The 20,503-nt window shown below is 40.2% G+C and overlaps 1 protein-coding gene across 7 annotated transcripts in view; it reads right to left on the bottom strand.

Moving 5' to 3' along the window:
* The window catches only part of ARFIP1 (ADP ribosylation factor interacting protein 1), a 128,688-nt gene that overhangs the window by 59,806 nt on the left and 48,379 nt on the right, over nucleotides 1-20,503 (bottom strand). For all 7 annotated transcript variants that reach the window (XM_043902623.1, XM_043902620.1, XM_043902619.1 and 4 more), the window contains one exon: nucleotides 1,415-1,523. In XM_043902623.1, coding sequence (XP_043758558.1) covers nucleotides 1,415-1,523 — 109 coding nt within the window. The remainder of the gene's footprint in view (nucleotides 1-1,414; nucleotides 1,524-20,503) is intronic.

Here is a 20,503-nt window from a genome sequence, read left to right as displayed (position 1 = left end):
CTGAATATTCATTGAAAGGACTGATGCTGAAGCTCAAGCTCCAATACTTTGGACACCCGATGCAAAGAATTGACTCATTGGAAAAGACCCTGAAGCTGGGAAAGATTGAAGGCAGGAGGAGAAGGGGACGACAGAGGATGAGATGGTTGGATGGCATCACCGACTCGATGGACCTGAGTTTGGGCAAGCTCCAGGAGTCGGTGATGAACAGGGAGGCCTGGCATGCTGCAGTCCATGGGGTCACAGAGTCAGACACAACTGAGCAACTGAATGCAGTATTAAAATTAAAATACTTCATTGAACACCCAACTATTGCTACTTTAACTAGAGCTCTGTCAAGAAAACAATCCATTTTTACATCCACATGATTTCACTTTCTTTCACTTGTGTAAAAATGAAAAAATACCTAAAAAGGTTATTATAGGCAAGAGTATTTAAAAAGGAAGTATTTTTCTTTATATTAAAAAAGAAAAAAAAAACCATATACATGGGATGTATGCAGAAAAGAGCTAACATACTAGATCTAACTATTTACCCTTGAAAAGACCAGTTTACAAAAGATTAGGTCTCAGTTGGCATCTGAGAACTTATAATTTTGGAGTGATTCTCGCCATTCCCGGAATTGTAAGACTTGCTCACTATGCCTAAACTGTTTATACAAACAATGTGGTTTATGCTTTCCTTCTGGGAGTCTGGAATCTGGGCACATGCAAGGCAGAGGGTGCCTATGTGAACAATCTCCAATAAGAATCCTAGGCACTAACTTATCTTCCTTGGTTAGCAAGATTTCACATTTGTGGTCGCAGCTCTGCTAGGAGAATGAAGCATGTCCTGTGTGACTGGACTGGGAACGGGCCCTTGCAAGGTGATGCTTCGTCTCCCTCGATCTTTAGCTCAGGCATCCTTTGCCTTTGCCAACCGTGCTCAGTGTACTTTTGCTGTAATCATCGTCTGAACTATGACTATATACTGAGTCCTGTTAGTCCTCTTTGAAAATTACTTTATTGGAGGGTGCTCTTGGGAGACTGCCGACACAGAATATAGAGTAAGAAAAATAAAAGTTTCATTTTCTAATTGCTTTGAAATAAGAAATATGTATTTATACAAATCAATATTGACATAAGTTTTGTGGTTACCACTAAAATAATTTAAATCTGCATTCTTGATATAATTTTTGAGCTTTTATTTCAGTATTTTAAAACCAATTTTCAAGTAGCAATCAGTGAAATTATGCACATTGATCTGTTTATATAAAGACAACTATTAAAACAATTCCTAAATTGAAGAGAAAAAGGATTATGTTTATAATCAGTGTTTTATCATGAAATCAAAAGTTCTCAACTCTAATAAAGGTAGCATTTGGTGACCTCCCATCTTCTACCCGGTTCATCTTTAAAATCAATGGGTTCCTTACCTTGAAGTGCTCCTGCTTCAATAACCCCCTCTTTGGTACTGTCAAAGCCATGAGATGTGATTTGCGTTTCTGAGAGACCAAGTCCAGCTGGTAATGAACGCTTCAAATCCTTGGCAACATTGGAATAAAAGAGAAAATCTTGTAAAACATCCCATATCACATAGCACTTCAGCATAATTATGTCCTTCTGGTCACACAGTGAACTTGTTTCTCTCTACTGTGTAGCATTCCCTTATGCTGTCATGGCAGTCCAAGATGATGTACATCTGCAGCAAACTAAGCCAGGTTTGCTATTAAGAGATACAGTGTAACCAAATATAAAACAGTTTCATTAGTTTAGACTGAAGCATCAGACAGATATTAAAGTTCAATTAAAATTCAATTTCAAATTTCCAGTCTTCTGATACATAAGGAAAATCATTTTAAGGACAGAATTAAGATGACTAAAAAGTCATGTCTAATATTAAAAAGCTCACTGATGTCTAATACCATCTTGATGAGCCTTGGGTGATGTTTAACATAAACAAATCATTCACTTGCAATATTAAGTTTCCCTTTGATTTGCAGGTTAGCTAGGTAAACAGGGCTTCAATCAGTATGAGGGAAAGAAAATCTCTTGTGATTTAAGATTTATTTTAAACTACTGATATTTGCCAACCTAACTGCAATTTAGCTTGTAACTGTAATAAATACAATATCTGACATTCAATCTTATTTCAATCTTAATTCAAGTAAAAGAAAAGAGAGAAAGCATGAAACACAGATTTCCAACTAAAAGTTCTTTCTTGCCTCTGGCTTGGATATGAGGAATTACCCAATTTTCATAATCAGTCTATGACTGGACCCTCTTGGCTCTTCATAACAATAAGTTAGTGACACGCTAGAAGATGTCTTTGAAATTCTTCCTTAAGGCCCTATTCCACTACATACAATGTACAGCTATAATCTGAACCTCCAGCAACCTTCACAGGGGAACTTCTTTTCCGATCATCCAGTTTTATTTTTGTCATAGTGATTATCACTAACATATTCAATAAATATTTGTTGGACAAATAAATGAATTTGTTAAATAAACTAAGGGACTTATGAAAACATCATACAGATTAAGAAGTTGAGGGCTTCTCTGGAGGCTCAACGTAAGGAATCCACCTGCCAACACAGAAGACACAGGTCTGATCGCTGATTTGGGAAGATCCCACATGCTGCAGAGCAACTAAGCCCATGTGTCACAGCTCCTGGGCCTGTGCGCTGAGCCTGGGAGCCACAGCCGCCGAGGCCTGCAGGCCCTGAGCCTGGGAGCCACAGCCGCCGAGGGCTGTATGCTGAGCCTGTGCTGCACAACAGGAGAAGCCACACAATGAGAAGTCCACACACACGACTAGACAAAAGCCTGAGCGGCAGCGAAGACCCAGAACATCCCAAATAAACAGAGTTGCTACACCAATAAGCTCACTTTAAAATGTATTGAGCATCTGCTTACTCTTACTGTGTTAGACTTGCTGCGCAAAGAAAAAGATACCATAAGGGAGAGGCAAGATATGCAAACATTAATATAAAAGTTGAACTTGGTGCCAAAGTAAAGACAGTATCAGAGGAATTCGGAATAGGGGCTAAGTCCAGGAGAACCGAATAAGAGAAGAGGAAGTACTTCTTGAACTCTGAAAGACAGAGGATTTATTTATTCACTGAATCAACATCTAATGAGCACCATGTTCACGACAGCCACTGCTCTAGACACTACACATGGAGCACTGCAGAAAACAGACAACCTCTGTCCATCAGACTCATCTGAGGTGTGACGGAAGGAGGAGACTGATAGTAAATAAATGTATCTCAGGTACAGTATCTCAGTACTGTGAAAATACAGGTGACCCTTGAAAAACACAGGTTTGAACTGCGTCCCCTTATATCATATTTTTTCCAATAAATATGCTTGTATTGCAGTACTACAAGATCCAAGGTGGCTGACTCCTCAGAGGCTGAACTGTGGATACAGAGAATCAAAGGAAAAGTTATACAAAAATTTGACTGTAGGTAGGGTGGACACCCAACCCATTGTTCAAGCATAAACTGTAAGAAGTAGTAAGTTTAATTTTTTAAGGCAGGGTAAGAGGGATACAGAGTGACAAGCAAAGGGTGCTATTTTAGATGGGATATTCAGGGCAGGTCTATCTGAAGAGGTAAAATGTGTGCAGAATTCTGAACAAAATGAGGGATTGAGCCATGTGGTTCATGTGGGGAAAGAGCAGTGATTTAAAAGGTCATAATGATGCTCTATTTCTTGACTGACTGATAGACACATAGTATCCACTGTACTGTGAATTCACTTCACTGTTACAAAGTTTACCCTTTTAAAGTATGTAATTCTGTGGTTTTGTGTATTTACAGGCTGTGCAGACACCATCATCATCTAATCATCTTCATCACCCCAAAAAGAAACTGTACCCATTAGAGGTCACTTTCCGTTTCTAGCTTTCCCCAGCCCCTCACCAACACTCACCCACTTTCTGTGGATTGCTTACTCTGGTTGCTACTGTTGCTCAGTCATGTCCAACTCTTTGAGACCCCATGGACTGCAGCACACCAGGTTTCCCTGTCCATCACCAACTCCCGGAGCTTATTCAAACTCACGAGCATCAGGGTCTTTTCCAATGAGTCAGCTCTTCGCATCAGGTGGCCAAAGTATCGGAGCTGCAGCATCAGTTCTTCCAATGAATATTCAGGGTAGATTTCTTTAGGAACAAATAGTTTGCCATTCTTGCTGTCCAAGGGACTCTCAAGAGTCTTCTCCAGCACCACAATTTGAAAGCATCAATTCTTCAATGCTCAGCCTTCTTTACAGTCCAACTCTCACATCCACACATCACTACTGGAAAAACCATAGCTTTGACCATACAGACCTTTGTGGGCAACGTGATGTCTCTGCTTTTTAATAGGCTGTCTAGGTTTGTCATATTTTTTTCTTCCAAGGAGCAAGCATCTTTTAATTTCATGGCTTCAGTCACCATCTGCAGTGATTTTGGAGCCCAAGAAAATGAAGTCTGTCAATATTTCCACTGTTTCCCCAACTATTTGCCATGAAGTGATGGGACTGGATACCATGATCTTTGTTTTTTGAATGCTGAGTTTCAAGCCAGTTTTGGACATTATTCTATGTTCCTGGCTAGGTCAGATAGTAACTCTATGTTTAACTTTTCAAGGAACTGTCAGAACTGTCTTCTGAAAGGGTTGTACCATTTCACATTCCCAAAAACAATGTGTGAAGGTTCTGATTTCTCCACATTTTCATCAATACTTGTTATCATCTGTCTTTTTGATTATAGTCAACAAGGCAGGTGTGAAGTAGTATCTTACTGAAGTGATGATTTACATTTCCCTGATGACTAATGATGTTGAGCATCTTTACATGTGCTTATTTGCATTTGAATATCTCCCCTGCAGAAATGTCTAGTCAAATCTCTTGCCCTGTTTTTAATTGGGGCATCTATCATTTCATTGATACAGATAAAAATCACTTATCAGTCATATGACTTATATTTTTTCCCCACTTTCTTGGCTGTTCACCTTCTTCATGGTGGTCTTTGAAGCACAAAAGTTTTAAATTTTGATAAAGTCTGATTTACCTTTTCATTCTTTTATTGCTTATGATTTTGGCATCATATTTAAGAAACTAAAGAGCCTAATCCAGTGTTATAAAGATTCACCACTAAATTTTTCTTCTAAGAGTTTTACAGTTTTAGCTCTTACATTTCAGTCATAGATCCATTTTCAGTTAATTTCTAACTATGGTGAGGGCTATGGTGGGAGGTCTGCATTCAACTTCATTTTTCGCATGAGGATATCCAGTTGTCCCAGAACCATTTGTGGAAGACTATTCTTTTCACAGGTTTCCCAGGTGCCGCTAGTGGTAAGGAAGGAACCCACCTGCTAATTCAGGAGATGTAAGAGATGCAGGTTCAACCCCTGGGTCAGGAAGATCCCCTGGAGGAGGGCATGGCAACCCACTCTACTGCTCTTGCCTGGAGAATCTCATGGACAGAGGAGCCTGAAGAACTACAGTCCATAGGGTCACAAAGAGTCAGACACAACTGAAGCGACTTAGCATACATGCATTCTTTCCACATTGAAAACTGTCTTGGCACCCTTGCTGAAACTCAACTGACCATAAATGTAGGGCCTATTTCTCTACTCTCAATTCTGTTCCACTGATCTGGATGTCATCCATAAGTCAGTACCATATTGTTCCGATTACTGTAGCTTTGTGGTAGTAAGTTTTGAAATCAGAAGTAATGAGTCCTACAACTCTGTTCTTTTTCAATTCTCTGGGCATTCTGCATCCTTTGTGTTTACATCTGAACAGTTTGTCAATTTCTACCAAAAAAAAAAAAAAAGCCAGTTGCGATTCTGACAAAGATTGTGCTGAATCTGATCAATTTGGGGAGATTCCCATCTGATACATGAACGTGAGATCTCCTTCCATTTATTTAGACCTTTTTTAACTACCTTCCACGATGTTCTATAGTTTTTAGGAAGATCCCACAGGCCACAGGGCATCTTGGCCCACTTGCCCGAGAGCCCACGCTTCTCCAGAGCTCAAGAAGAGGCTACCACCATGACAAGCCCCATGTGCTGCAACTGGAGAGAGGCGCCCCACCTGTCGCAGCCAGAGAAAGCCTATGCCCAAGAACCAAGACCCAGCAGCAGTCACAAAGATAAAAAACAAAATTTAAAAAAAGATAAGATAATATGGGCAAGATACCCAGTACATGTTTTGGGGCACTCAGTTAAAGTTAGCCATCACACTCCTCTATTAAAATCATCTTTACAACACTACTAATAATCACAATAGCAAACATTTCTCGAGAACTTACTATGTGCCAGGGATTGTTCTAAGCACTTTACATACAGTCAGTTCTCACTCTGCATGACAGGGCAAGATCAAAATTGTAAAAATAAACAAGCAGGTCGAAACCATGCAAAGTGGTTAACGGGAAAAACTGATCATTCCATGAACTTCAAAAACTCATCTCAAAACTTTAAAAATTCTTTCCTTGCTTATGCTTCTAAGTGAGCTTTCAGTAAGTTCCTCTGGTTCACGTCTAGAGCTCCTCAAACAGTGCGGCAGCGCCAAGAGACCTACGGGTCAGCTGTTTCCTCTACAACTCGGTTAGGTCTGATGTGAATTTCACTCCTTCCACTGTTACCCTTTTCTACTTCTTTGCTGCACTTCTATCTTCGTTCACCCATCCCCTTTTGCTTATCCACTTCTGTAGAATATCACATGGGTTTATGAGCAAAATACAAGGTGATAACACAGCCACATGATCTGCTATCCGTGTATGAAATGAATAGCAAATACAGTGACCATCACCAAAAGACTTTGAAAGTGACATTACACAATAATCATGATATGCGTTGGTATTCACAGAGCCATTTATACACTAAGTTTGTACTTTATACAGTTATACTTAATACAATGTGGTGACAGCAATCTGAGCTGTGGTGTTGGGGACAGGCAACCACAGCAACCAAAATTAATGCATTTGGAACTATAAAAGGAGGAACTGACTGAAATAACCTCATTTAGTAGTATTATCACTACTATTTTGCAAATGGGAAAAAGGCCACACAGAAATAGGACTAAGCATCAAAAAACAACATTAATTAATATATCATAAATGTAAATAGCTACAAGCAGTTTATTAGAAACCCGGAATTTATTTTACCTAGTATGTTTTCTTTAAACAATTTAGTTAAGAAATATCTATTAAAAATCATTATTTCAGAATCTGCTCAAGTTTAAACATACTAATGCAAATACATTCTCCACTTGTAATTTCCTACTGGTACAAAATAGACAACAACTGTCATTCTATTTCACTTATATTCTAGTGTCACTTAAAATCTCTTGTCACAGGACATCTTTTTCATCTGTGTAGTGTTTTGGGGCAGAGAAGGCAATGGCAACCCACTCCAGTACTCTTGCCTGGAAAATCCCATGGACAGAGGAGCCTGGTGGGCTGCAGTCCATGGGGTCGCTAAGAGTCGGAAACGACTGAGCGACTTCACTTTCATTTTTCACTTTCATGCATTGGAGAAGGAAATGGCAACCCACTCCAGTGTTCTTGGCTTGAGAATCCTAGGGACAGGGGAGCCTGGCAGGCTGCCGTCTATGGGGTTGCACAGAGTCAGACACGACTGAAGCGACTTAGCAGCAGCAGCAGTGTTTTGGGGGGGCACTTTGAATTAAAAACACTCTTTACCCTCACTTTTACTTACTTCCTATTTTAAAAGCAAATCTCTGAGTCTGTTCATTTTGCTGAATAAATCATCTTTACCTTCCCAGTTTATTTTTTAATATACTAATGTACTAAATTAATGGTTTCTAGTTTTAAATATTAGTGATCCTTTTATTTGTATTTACATTAAAACCACATAGTAAAAACCAGATAATCATCACTTACAAAATAAATAATGTCAAAGCACCAAGATACTTCTTAAACTTTGTGAGTCTGGTTATTGAGGTCAATTATTTATAGAGTGGTTTCCCTAGATATTGCTTTGCTACAAGTCTTGACAGCTTTTCAGCTCACAGTAAGTAAAAAAGTACTGAAGACATCTCTCAAAATATGACAGATAAAAAACCGTAAACAACATACAAAGGGGAAAAGAGGTTCAAGAGAGTTGTGTTTACTGTATTCTTAGAACTTAACTGAAAGAACTCTACTCATTTGAATCATCTGTCCTGTCACAAAATAGTGTGTAAATTTCCAAAAAAGAGATACAGTAATAGTAGTTGGGAAGAGAGGAGACAGTAACAAGTTCAACACTAAATTTGATGTATACCTCTCACCACCTAACTTTTCAAGAAGTGAAGGGATGCTTCCATTTTGTCATGTGTGGTTTCTGGAAGAAACAACTTCTAGCTGTCTGAGGATAGTACATTTCACGCAAACCTCTCCCAATGGTGTCCCAAGGGTCCTTTACTCAACAAACAGAAAGTTCTTCCAGAAAGCAAGCCGCCTGTCCTTTATGTAAAACAGCTGTAAAATCTGAAAAGCACCAAGGCTCCTTTGCTTAAATTGTTACTAACAGACGGAACCTAACCAGAAGTGGTATGAATTGGTCCACTCAGATTATGAACAGAATTATCATTTTGATAGCTGTCTGACTGTTAAGTTGCTCCAACACAAAATGATCTGCTCTATGAGAGAGGAATGCATGACTTGTGAGAAAACACTCAGTACTTTACAAGCTTGTTGAAGGCTCTCTGTAAAACACACATTCTCTAAGTAATATAATTTAGCCCCATAGTTCACAAGAACTTTAAAATGTGTTTTTACATAACCCTTAAATTTTTTAAATGTCTCAGTGGTAAGGTTGTGACTACCTTAGTAACTTTTAAAATAGCTGCTACTGCATTTTCTTCTAGTTTCCAGAATGTATTTGGGAGACAATGAGCCTATTTGCAACCAACAATGTAAAATCCCTACTTTGCATTTTTATATTGCTCACATTCAACTCAAGGTTTAAGACTTTGCAAAGTTGTGCTTAACAACTGTACAATAAAACAGTATAAACCCGAAGTTAACTTTCTATTCAAGCTACTAGGATAATACTATAATACTGGAGTATTTAATAGTTTTTAAAAATAAATCTTCAAACAATTAAAATATAATGCTTTTGTCAAAAAAAGTTTCACATATAGTTTCTTTTCAAAGGACATAATTTAATACTTGTAGTTACAGCTTCCATAAAGTTGTGACGGGGTGGCTCATTTGCATATTTTAACAGAGGAAAGAATAAGTATGAGGTACTCGTGCCTGGAAAATCCCAAGGACGGAAGAGCCTGGTAGGCTGCAGTCCATGGGGTCGCGACGAGTTAGACATGACTGAGCGACTTCACATTCACTTTTCACTTTTATGCATTGGAGAAGGAAATGGTAACCCACTTCAGTGTTCTTGCCTGGAGAATCCCAGGGATGGGGTCGCACAGAGTCACGACTGAAGTGACTTAGCAGTAGCAGTAAAAACGTAACCTTATAATTTAGCATAGTAATCTACTTTTGAACTAAAGTTAGTACAAAATTAACAATTAAAAAACCAAATGTTCAGCAAATTTGCTTTAAAATACACATCCTTAATAAGATGCACAACACTACAATGAAGCAGAACTAGAGATTTATTAATGAGAATTCCCTTTTTACTTAGAGAGAGGAGGAAAAAGCTTAAAAGGGAGGAATTTGCTAGTCATGCATTATAACCACCAACAATCAGTACGGGTTCTCCAAGTAGTCTATAAACTACAGACTCCCTTCCCCCTAGTTTCCTCACGCTGCATTTTCCCAGTTTTCCTATCTGCCTCTTTAAAGATGGCTTGGGGTCCTTTACTGTTTATCTACCCAGAGCAAAGTCCAAAGTTTCACTTCCCTTCTTCCCGAGTTCCTAACTGAACCATCTCCCTTGTCTCTACTCTCCTCAGCCTTGAAACTGATTCCCTGAACAGTAGGCAGAAACAACTTTCTAAAATGCAAATGCCATGAGGCCCTTCAAGTTTTTACATCATTTTAGGTAAAGTCAGAACCTCCACATGGTTCTGAGGTTTTACGGAACCTTATCCCTACTCACCTCCTCAGGCGCACTTCTCACACCGCTGCCCCCATTTTCCCCACTCCAACAACGGTGAACTTTCAATTCTGTGGTCTCCTACTGTTTTCAGGTCTTCACAGTTGCCTCTGATGGGACTACTCTTTATCCTTCTTCTTCTGGTTAGCTCATCCTCTGGATCTGGCTTGGAGAGCAATTCCCTAACCAGTCATACCCTTCCTCTTACACCATGCTATACCAGGCTAAGAACATCGCCTCTCACATGGCATCAACATTATTTGTCTGTATTCTCTCCTTCTCAAGACAGCAAGCTCCCTAAGACCATCTATCTTACTCCTTTTTGGCATTAATAGCATTTAGCACATACATAATACTAATACTTCATTTAATTTTCTCAATTTACACACCTTATCCCATTCTTCAAAATGGATAAAACCTTCCATAGCATTTATATAATTTCAAAAGAAACATCGAAAATTTTGTGTTACATATTCTATGAACTCTGGTAATTTAAAATCCCCTTTGGTTGTTTTAACAGTTAGCTACTTATAAGGAGTATCTGCCAGAAGCAAAGCTGTTGTTCAACAGACTCCCACATTCCCAATTCGGCTGTAAACGCAACATCCTTAACCTCCTCATGGTGTCCTCTCTTGACAATTACACTGGGTCAAAGCGCATTATTCTCCAACATTCTGTTTATCAAGTGGGCAGAGGGAGGGTCAGCATTTTCTCAGCTCTCCACTGTAAACTACCAGTTCTCAAACTTTAGCCTGGGTAAGAGTCATCTGAGAAAACTACTAAAAACGCACTCTTCTTAGCTGCCTGCTGTAAATCCTGCTGAGCTGGAGTGTGGGGCCCAGGAGGAGCTCTGCCGTGGGAACAGCCTTCTGCCCCTGTGTAGCTCACTTCCGCCCCTCAGCGCCCTGCGGATGGCCCAAACTACTGCACTCCATCACTTAACCTTCTTTTCAGCCAGTCCAGGGCGCCAACACACCCAGGTTTGCTGTTCTGTCTACAACTCCTACTATTATCCTGGGTGTTCCCAACGTTTTGCACGCTATATTGGGCACACTTTCAGGGAATGATTCTATGTTGTCTGCAATTCCTTCCAAACTAAGCTGAGTTTTCATAGCTCATCAAAAATATTCTACTAATGGTACAGCATGTATGTTGCTTTTTAAAAAAATATAAATCGTGAAATACTTGAAATAAAGTCTACTGCATGAGCCCATCTACCTACATTGATGTAGAATGATGAACTGAAGTAATAACAGTCTGTAAAGATGTATAATTTTTTTCCCCTCAGTATGCTTGTAGAAAGCCTAAGGTAGGTAGTTTGATTCAGATTTGGTGATTCGTGGTTAGACAAGGGGCCAAAAAAGTGTAATGGCACTCAATACTCAACTCAACTCAACTCAAAAATATACTCAACTAATACAAAACACCCAAACCCACACTTAAGTGTCAGATACAATGCCTTTCATCTTTCACGCCCAGTTCTACTTAGGCAACTGGAACTCCCAGGGGCACTCTTTGAACCTTGTCATTGCTCAGGAAGCAACACTTTTGGAATTTTAAACCTAACAACTTATTTTACAACCACAGTCTTCTCCCATATCTGTTATTCCAAGTGATCCAGACAGCAAGTCTCCTGGCTTGCCTGCTTTCTCCATTTTATCAACACACACACACATATATGCACACACAGTCTCAATCTCACTTCTCTCTCCCTCCCCCACCTCCCTCTCAGTCACTCAACAAACTTTTAACAAGAACTTAAAGCATCACCATCTTCTGACAGTTTACTGTCTATTCTCTTGGTCCCACCCCAACCCCTGCATGCAGACTATTGTCTTGATTCTAAGTAGTACTGAAGTTTGATAAGAATGAAATCATGCACCAATTTGCATCAAGAAAATTCCAAATTCATTCAAAAACTATTACTGTGGAAATATTTTTATGTAACTACATTCAAAACAATTTCTTCTAGATAGGGAAAGCTGTCCATGATAGCATTTGTTTATAAAGGCATAATCTAAAAATTATAATTAAGATACACAGGGCTTCAGCCTTTCATTAAAAATTATGTTTATTCACAATTTTCTATTTCCCAAACAGGAATACGAATCCAGAGTTAATTTAATAGATGTATATATAATAAACACATTTTAAAATTTAATTTGTGGTAACAGCACTAAGAATATATTCTATATTTAAAAAAGTAAATATTAAAATGAACCTATATTTGCAAGGATTAAACAATCCTTGAAAAACATTTGCCTACCTTTAAAAGTGTCCAAGATATACATCTGGTAAAAACTGGCCTTAGGGAAAAGCCCTCATCAAATGTGACTGAGCTACTAAATTTTTCAGATAACGCAGAAACATTCATCACACACTATTCAAACTACAAGGTAGGATGACTGAGGTAGAAAATATGTTACATTTAAGTCAAACTAAAATTCAATCTTTTATTGAAAAATTACTGTGATCCATAAGCTGTACAGTGTGCATATACTATCTCTGTCCTAAATGTAATTGCAAGCTCTTGGGAAAAGCAGATACATAAATGGACAGTTACATTATTAAGGTGAGGGGGGGAAATATGTTCAAAACAGGCTCTTATAATTCCTATTCTTCTATTCTTTCTCAAGTCTTTAGGCTGCTAAAGTATATTATCCAAACTGGTAAGTACAGGGGAATGGAGAAGCAATTTAACAAAACAACAACAAAAAGAGTAAAAGAAAAATAACAATAAAAACTTCTGAAACAATAAAATTTCCAGCAGCAACAACAACAATGACGATGATGCATGCTGGAAAATTAAGGACACAGGATGTGTCCAGTCTAAAAGTATATTTCTTCCTGTTGTTCCAGGGAACTCTTGAAACTGTGTTTCTAGTTCTCATTCTAATATTTGTTCATTCATTCACCAAACATCTAATGAAAGCCCGATTATCAATTACATGTAGCACTGCTGCCAGGCCCTGGAGATAAGGTAATGAATGAACATTCCTGACGACACTGTACTTATAGCCAATCACATAAGTTTTTGGTATAGCTAGTCAATGTAGGCAATTCCATCATAACCTCAGGGCCCCTTTTCCTCAGCTGTAAACTAAAGTAGTGAGATCCAGGGATCTTCGAGGTACTTCTATTAAATTAACATTCTGTGATTTTCAAAACTTGTAGACCAGGAATATTTAAGACATAGGGAACCCAAAGATCCACAGACAGAATTCAAGTGATCCTAAACTACTTGAAATTGAACACAAGATTTGGCAGTTTGGTATATATGTATGTTTTTCCAGAGACAAGGTCCATAGGTGGAAAAAGGTAAATTAGGAATTTTAGTTTTGGGCCTCCCAGAGGAAAAGTTTTATTTTAGCTTAGGTAATTTTTCTAAATCTGCCAAATATAACTTAATTCACAAGAAGTTTCCATTTAACTCACAAGGAGCTAATATTTGCTTCTTTAAACTCATGGTACAAATTGCACATTTCTAACCTAATATTTTGACTAGCACTATAGGACTGATGCTGAAGCTGAAGCGCCAGTATTTTGGTCATCTGATACAAACAGCTGACTCACTGGAAAAGTCCCTAATGCTGGGAGAGATGGAAGGCAGAAGGAGAAGAGGGCATCAGAGGATGAAATGGCTGGATGGCATCACCGATGCAATGGATATGAACTTGGGGAAACTTCAGGAGATGGTGAGGGAGAGGGAGGCCTGGAGTGCTGCAGTCCATGGGGTCGCAAAGAGTTGGACACGACTGGGTAACTGAACAACAATATAAAAGAATAAATTATAAATAACATGTAGCTTTAAGTAAAAGAATAATTTGTATTCTTTAGAGATTAAAGTTTACACTACTCTTTAAAAAATACCAACTGCTTTTTAATTTAGAAGCAAAAATAGTTTTGCTGTAAAGAACTGCAATAATACTAAGATTATTATCTTCTTCTCTCTTCACATAGCTGCTGCCCCTCTAAGACAAGTAACAAACCTTGAAGCATTAACAGATGTTAAGCTGCTACCAGGGAATTTCTAGGGCAAATTCTCCCATTGTATCCTCTATTTCAATGTGAATGTTGAGGTAAAGTCCACCAGGGCCTCTCATAGTAGGAGAATAAGAATAAGAAGGGAAATCAAATGAAAAATGAAACAGTGGCAATTAGACACAGAAAGAACAGAAGCATTTACACTCTCACTGACTGGGCCACAGTGACACCAACTGGCCAGCCAAGTTATGACAACTTTTTGGCTTGGATAGTAAAGAATCTGCCTGCAATTCAGAAGACCCAGATTCGATCCCTGGGTGGGGAAGAGCCCCTGGAGGAGGGAATGGCTACCCACTGCAGTATTCTTGCCTGGAGAATTCCATGGACAGAGAAGCCTGGCAGGCTACAGTCCATGGGGTCGTGGAGTCAGACACAACTGAGCAACTAACACGTTCATATCATATATATATATATATATATATATATATATATATATATATATAATTTTTATAAGACTTTATACTTTTTAAAGTGTAATATGCATTAAATAAAAGCCATTATGATTTATTTCATTTTTTATCAATCGCAGCCCTGTTTATAATAGCCAGGACATGGAAGCAACCTAGATGCCCATCAGCAGATGAATGGATAAGGAAGCTGTGGTACATATACACCATGGAATATTACTCAGCCGTTAAAAAGAATTCCTTTGAACCAGTTCTAATGAGATGGATGACACTGGAGCCCATTATACAGAGTGAAGTAAGCCAGAAAGATAAAGAACATTACAGCATACTAACACATATATATGGAATTTAGAAAGATGGTAACGACAACCCCATATGCAAAACAGAAAAAGAGACACAGAAGTACAGAGCAGACTTTTGGACTCTGTGGGAGAAGGTGAGGGTGGGATGTTTCGAAAGAACAGCATGTATATTATCTATGGCGAAACAGACCACCAGCCCAGGTGGGACGCATGAGAAGTGCTCGGGCCTGGTGCACTGGGAAGACCCAGAGGAATCGGGTGGAGAGGGAGGTGGGAGGGGGGATCGGGATGGGGAATACGTGTAAATCTATGGCTGATTCATATCAATGTATGACAAAACCCACTGAAAAGAAAATAAATAAATAAAGGGAAAAAAAAAAGATAATTTACACTGTTGTGAGTTATATAATTTTAGACATCAAGTATGTATAAAAGATGTATATTAGTAAAACATGTTTTTAAAACTAGAAAACTCTAGTTATGAGGTAGTTTTTTATACAATCTCTTTACTAGTCTACATAATGCTAAACAATACATTATACACACTTTCTCTATGAACTTTTATCTATTTGAAAACAGAAACATGAATTTGATGTTAAATATTGATACAATTTCCCTTTTATTGCTCAGGAAAATAAAGGAGTGTGCCAAAATGTTGGCAAATATATGCCTAACAGATCTTGAGTATAATTTATTTAAAAGAGTCAAAAGATGCTACTGAAATATTGTTTTCACTCATAGTAAAAGGGATCATAGAGGTGATTTTTATTTCAAAATATTAAATATGTAAGAAACTCTCATGATATATTTTTTCTTTCATAAGAGCAGGTATAAAGAGAAACAAGCTTTATGATGTTGAACTTCTTTACGGAGGTAAAGTGGGGTGTACTGGTTGACTGAATTATTGCTTCCAAGGAGTCTTGCCTACTGGTAAGTGAAGTGAAAGTGAATGTCGCTCAGTTGCGTCCGACTCTTTGCAACCCCATGGACTATGTGGTCCATGGAATTCTCCAGCCCAGAATACCGGAGTTGGTAGCCTTTCCCTTCTCCAGGGGATTTCCCAACCCAGGGATTGAACCCAGGTCTCCCGCATTGCAGGTGGATTCTTTACCAGCTGAGTCACAGGGAAGCCCAAGAATAATGGAGTGGGTAGCCTATCCCTTCTCCAGTGGATCTTCCTGACCCAGGAATCAAACTGGGGTCTCCTGCACTGCAGGTGGATTCTTTACCAACTGAGCTATGAGGGAAGAATTTGGCCTACTGGTAAAGTTCATACCTATTAAGAGGAGACTTCCAGGACATTTCCTTTTTTCCTTCTCTATCCCTCAATAGAAAGTGAAATAACATTATAGGGGAATCTCCAAAAAGAGACATTAAGTAAGAAGTTAACCTATAAAGCAGCAAGTTAACTGGCTTTGACTATGTAAGCAAAGAACTTACACAGATATATGAGTTAATTCACTTCACTCTAAAGAGTCTAAAATTAAAATTTGAAAAGATTAAAGAAAATTTATCAGTGATACTCAAAGGCAAATTAAGGTACTTAACTAAAGACTCATGAATAGGTTTAAGGTACAAAGTAACCCTGAAGAAGAAAGAAGCTAGAGGAATTACCAGGTACAAGGCTGATGTTACTATTTATTTCAGACTTAATTACTCTAGTAAGTGGGTAAGACAGTGTGGTATCACTGCAAGGATAGACAAAAAGACCAAGAAGTAACACAGTTAGCCAAGTACTACAGCTACACATATATGATCACCTGATTAACAGCAAAGGCCCCTGTGTGGAGAAAGAATTTTTTTTCAATAAACGATGCATATCACATGATACGAACATGGGAAAACATGAGCCTTGACTTCTACATCATGCTACACACAAAGTTCAGGGGGGATCAGAGACCTGTGTGTGAGAAGTAAGACAGAAAAACTTCTAGAAGACGAAGTATCTTCATGATATGGGGACAGGCAAAGATACAAGGGTCACAAAAATCACTCAAGGGAGGGAAACACTAATAAACTGGACTGCATTAAAGTTAGCCTTTGGTCATCTAAAGATACCATTAATATAGTACAAAAGCTAGTTACAGACTGGAGGTAAACATCTGCAATACACACATCCATACAAATGACTTATGCCCAGAACATATAAAGAACTGCTACAAATGAACTAGAAAAAGGCATAACAGAAAACGAGCAAAGGACTTGAAAAGGTACTTCATAAAAAATAATATTCAAATGGTCAGTAAGAATCTGAAAATATGCTTGACGTCATTAGTCATCAAGGAGATGCATGTTAAAACTACGAGATAACTACTATGATTTCATCAGAATGGCAAAAACTTAAAAGTATGACAATACCAAAAACTGGTAGTGATATGGAACAACTAGAACATTTATTCACCACTAGCAGGACTGTCAACTAATTGGATCATTTGGCAAACTAGTTGACAAAATGTACCAAAGCCAAATGTCATGTACACGTGACCTGCAATTCCACTCCAGGGTAAATACCCAACAGAAACAGGTGATCATGTACACCGAAAGACCTATACAAGAATGGCCACAGCAGCTTTATTCGTAATAGGGGCAGACTGGAGACAACCTAGGCATCTCCTATGGCTGATTCACGCTGATGTTCGACAGAACAAACAACAAACTGTAAAGCAATTATCCTTCAATTAAAAAATAAATACATTAAAAAAACAAACAAAAAAACCCACCGGAAACAAAAATAAATAAAAGAAAAAGAAAATAATAAATTTAAAAAACAAACAAACCGAATGGATAAACCAATTATGGCCTATTAACACACACTGTGGAGTATTAACACAAAGGAAAACTGTATTACAACGGAAGAACTGGTGGTGGTTTAGTCCCACTCTTGCAAACCATGGACTATAGCCCGCCAGACTCCTCTGTCCATGGGATTTTCCAGGCAACGATACTGGAGTGGTTTGCAATTTCCTTCTCCAGGGGAAAAGAATTAAATATTGCCAAAGCAACAACAACAATATTACAGATATAATGCTGGGTGAAAGTCAGTCAGAAAAGAGTACACTTAGTATAATCCATTTACATGCAGTTCAGGAGGAGTCAAAAGCAATCACTGATGACAGAATGAAGACAGCAGGAATTACTCTAGAAGGGAGGAAATGTATCACCTAGAAGAGGGTAAGGGGGCTGGGAAAGACCTGGAGATGGTCTACATCTTGCTGGTGGTGGTTCCGCTGAGCTGTACACTCAACATCTGTGCTTTTTACTATGTAAAAGCTATAGCTCAAAAAAAAAAAAAAAACAAAAACAAAACCAAACACCCCAAGCTAAAGATGGCAGGCGAATCTTCAAAACAATGCAGCATTCTGTATGTGCTGCATTCTTCTTAGACAAACAGCGTCATCAGACCGTCTACAAGAATATCAACTCTCTGCCGGCAGGTGTTTCTGTCATGTTGTTGTGAACCAGGCAGTCACCCCTAGTGCCTGGTGTACAACATACACTGAATATCTGCAGGATAACTTCACAAAAAGGAGCTGTTACCAAAAATAAGACAAAGCAATCATTAACTAAAATCCTGGTATAATGAGTTATTTAATTTAATAGAACTTTATAAAGCTATTGGTAGAGTGTCTAATGATGGTAACTTGAGTTTCCTTAATATGCAAGTATATCTCAGTGCTTTCAAATACCAGAAAGACTAAAATCTGAAGTGAAAATTTCCTCTGAGTGCTCAGAATTTCCACCTGCCAAGGCAGGGTACACAAAAGATGACGGTTTGATCGCTGGGTCGGGACGATCCCCTGGAGGAGGAAATGGCCATTCTGGTGTTCTTGCCTAGGAAATACTACAGACAGAGAAGCCTGGCAACCATGGGGCTGCAAACAGTCGGACACCACTGAGTGACTGAGCACACACAGCTGATTTACAACGCTGTGTGAGTTTCAGGTATTTCAGGTATACACATTCTGTCAGCACTTGGTACTGGCCCACGGGTCCTTACAAACCAAATTAAAACACTTGCAATTAAAATAAAAACACATCCCAAGCTTGAAGACACATCTGTTTCTTCTAAATGACTTGAGGCAAAAATAAGTGAAATAGAGTGGAATTTCCCAAAAGTCCATTAAAACGATCCATCTGAAACCAGAGGAAAGTTTCTCCCTACGCCTGGCATTCGGCAATGTCTGGGTACATTTGTGCCTGTCAACTACTGGAGGGGCTACTGGCATCTACTAGGAAGAGCTCAGGGATACTGCTGACCACCCTACACGCACAGGCCAACCCTCCACAAAGGAATTTTTCTGGCCCCAAATGTCAATAATACTGGGAACGAGAAATTGTGATCTAAAATATCACCTTCTGGGGACTTCCCTGGTGGTCCAGTGGTTAAGAATCTGCCTTCCAATGCAGGAGACATGAGTTCAATTCCTGGTCGAGGAACTAAGATCCATCACGCTGTGGGGCTAATAAGACCTTGCACCCCAACAGGAGAGCCTGTGGGCTGCAACCACAGAGCCCACACACAACCACAGAGCCCACGCACAACCACAGGGCCCACGCACAACCACAGAGCCCCGTACCATGACCACAGAGCCCACGCACAACCACAGGGCCCATGCACAACCACAGAGCCCAAGCACAACCACAGAGCCCCGTACCATGACCACAGAGCCCACGGCACCACCACAGAGCCCACGGCACCACCACAGAGCCCACACACAACCACAGGGCCCACGGCACTACCACAGAGCCCACACACAACCACAGGGCCCACACACAACCACAGGGCCCACGGCACCACCACAGGGCCCACACACAACCACAGGGCCCACACACAACCACAGGGCCCACACACAACCAAGAACCCACACACGACCACAGGGTCCACACACAACCACAGGGCCCACACACAACCACAGGGCCCACACACAACCACAGAGCCCCGTACCATGACCACAGAGCCTACACACGACCACAGGGCCCACACACGACCACAGGGCCCACGCACCACCACAGAGCCCACACACAACCACAGAGCCCACACACGACCACAGGGTCAACACACGACCACAGGGCCCATGGCACCACCACAGGGCCCACACACAACCACAGGGCCCACGCACCACCACAGAGCCCCATACCATGACCACAGAGCCCACACACAACCACAGGGCCCACACACCACCACAGGGCCCACACACAACCACAGAGCCCACACACAACCACAGAGCCCACATACAACCACAGAGCCCACGCACCACCACAGAGCCCCATACCATGACCACAGAGCCCACACACAACCACAGGGCCCACACACCACCGCAGAGCCCACACACAACCACAGAGCCCACACACCACTACAGGGCCCACGCACCACCACAGAGCCCACACACAACCACAGGGCCCACACACAACCACAGGGCCCACACACCACCACAGGGCCCACACACAACCACAGAGCCCACACACAACCACAGAGCCCACGCACCACCACAGAGCCCCGTACCATGACCACAGAGCCCACACACAACCACAGGGCCCACGCACCACCACAGGGCCCACGCACGACCACAGGGCCCACGCACGACCACAGGGCCCACGCACAACTACAGGGCCCACACACGACCACATAGCCCCGTACCATGACCACAGAGCCCCGTGCCATGACCACAGAGCCCACGCACAACCACAGAGCCCTGTACCATGACCACAGA

Source organism: Cervus elaphus, chromosome 5 (assembly GCF_910594005.1).
Source record: "Cervus elaphus chromosome 5, mCerEla1.1, whole genome shotgun sequence".
Taxonomy (NCBI): Eukaryota; Metazoa; Chordata; class Mammalia; order Artiodactyla; family Cervidae; genus Cervus; species Cervus elaphus.
This window is presented reverse-complemented; position numbering and strand designations above follow the sequence as displayed.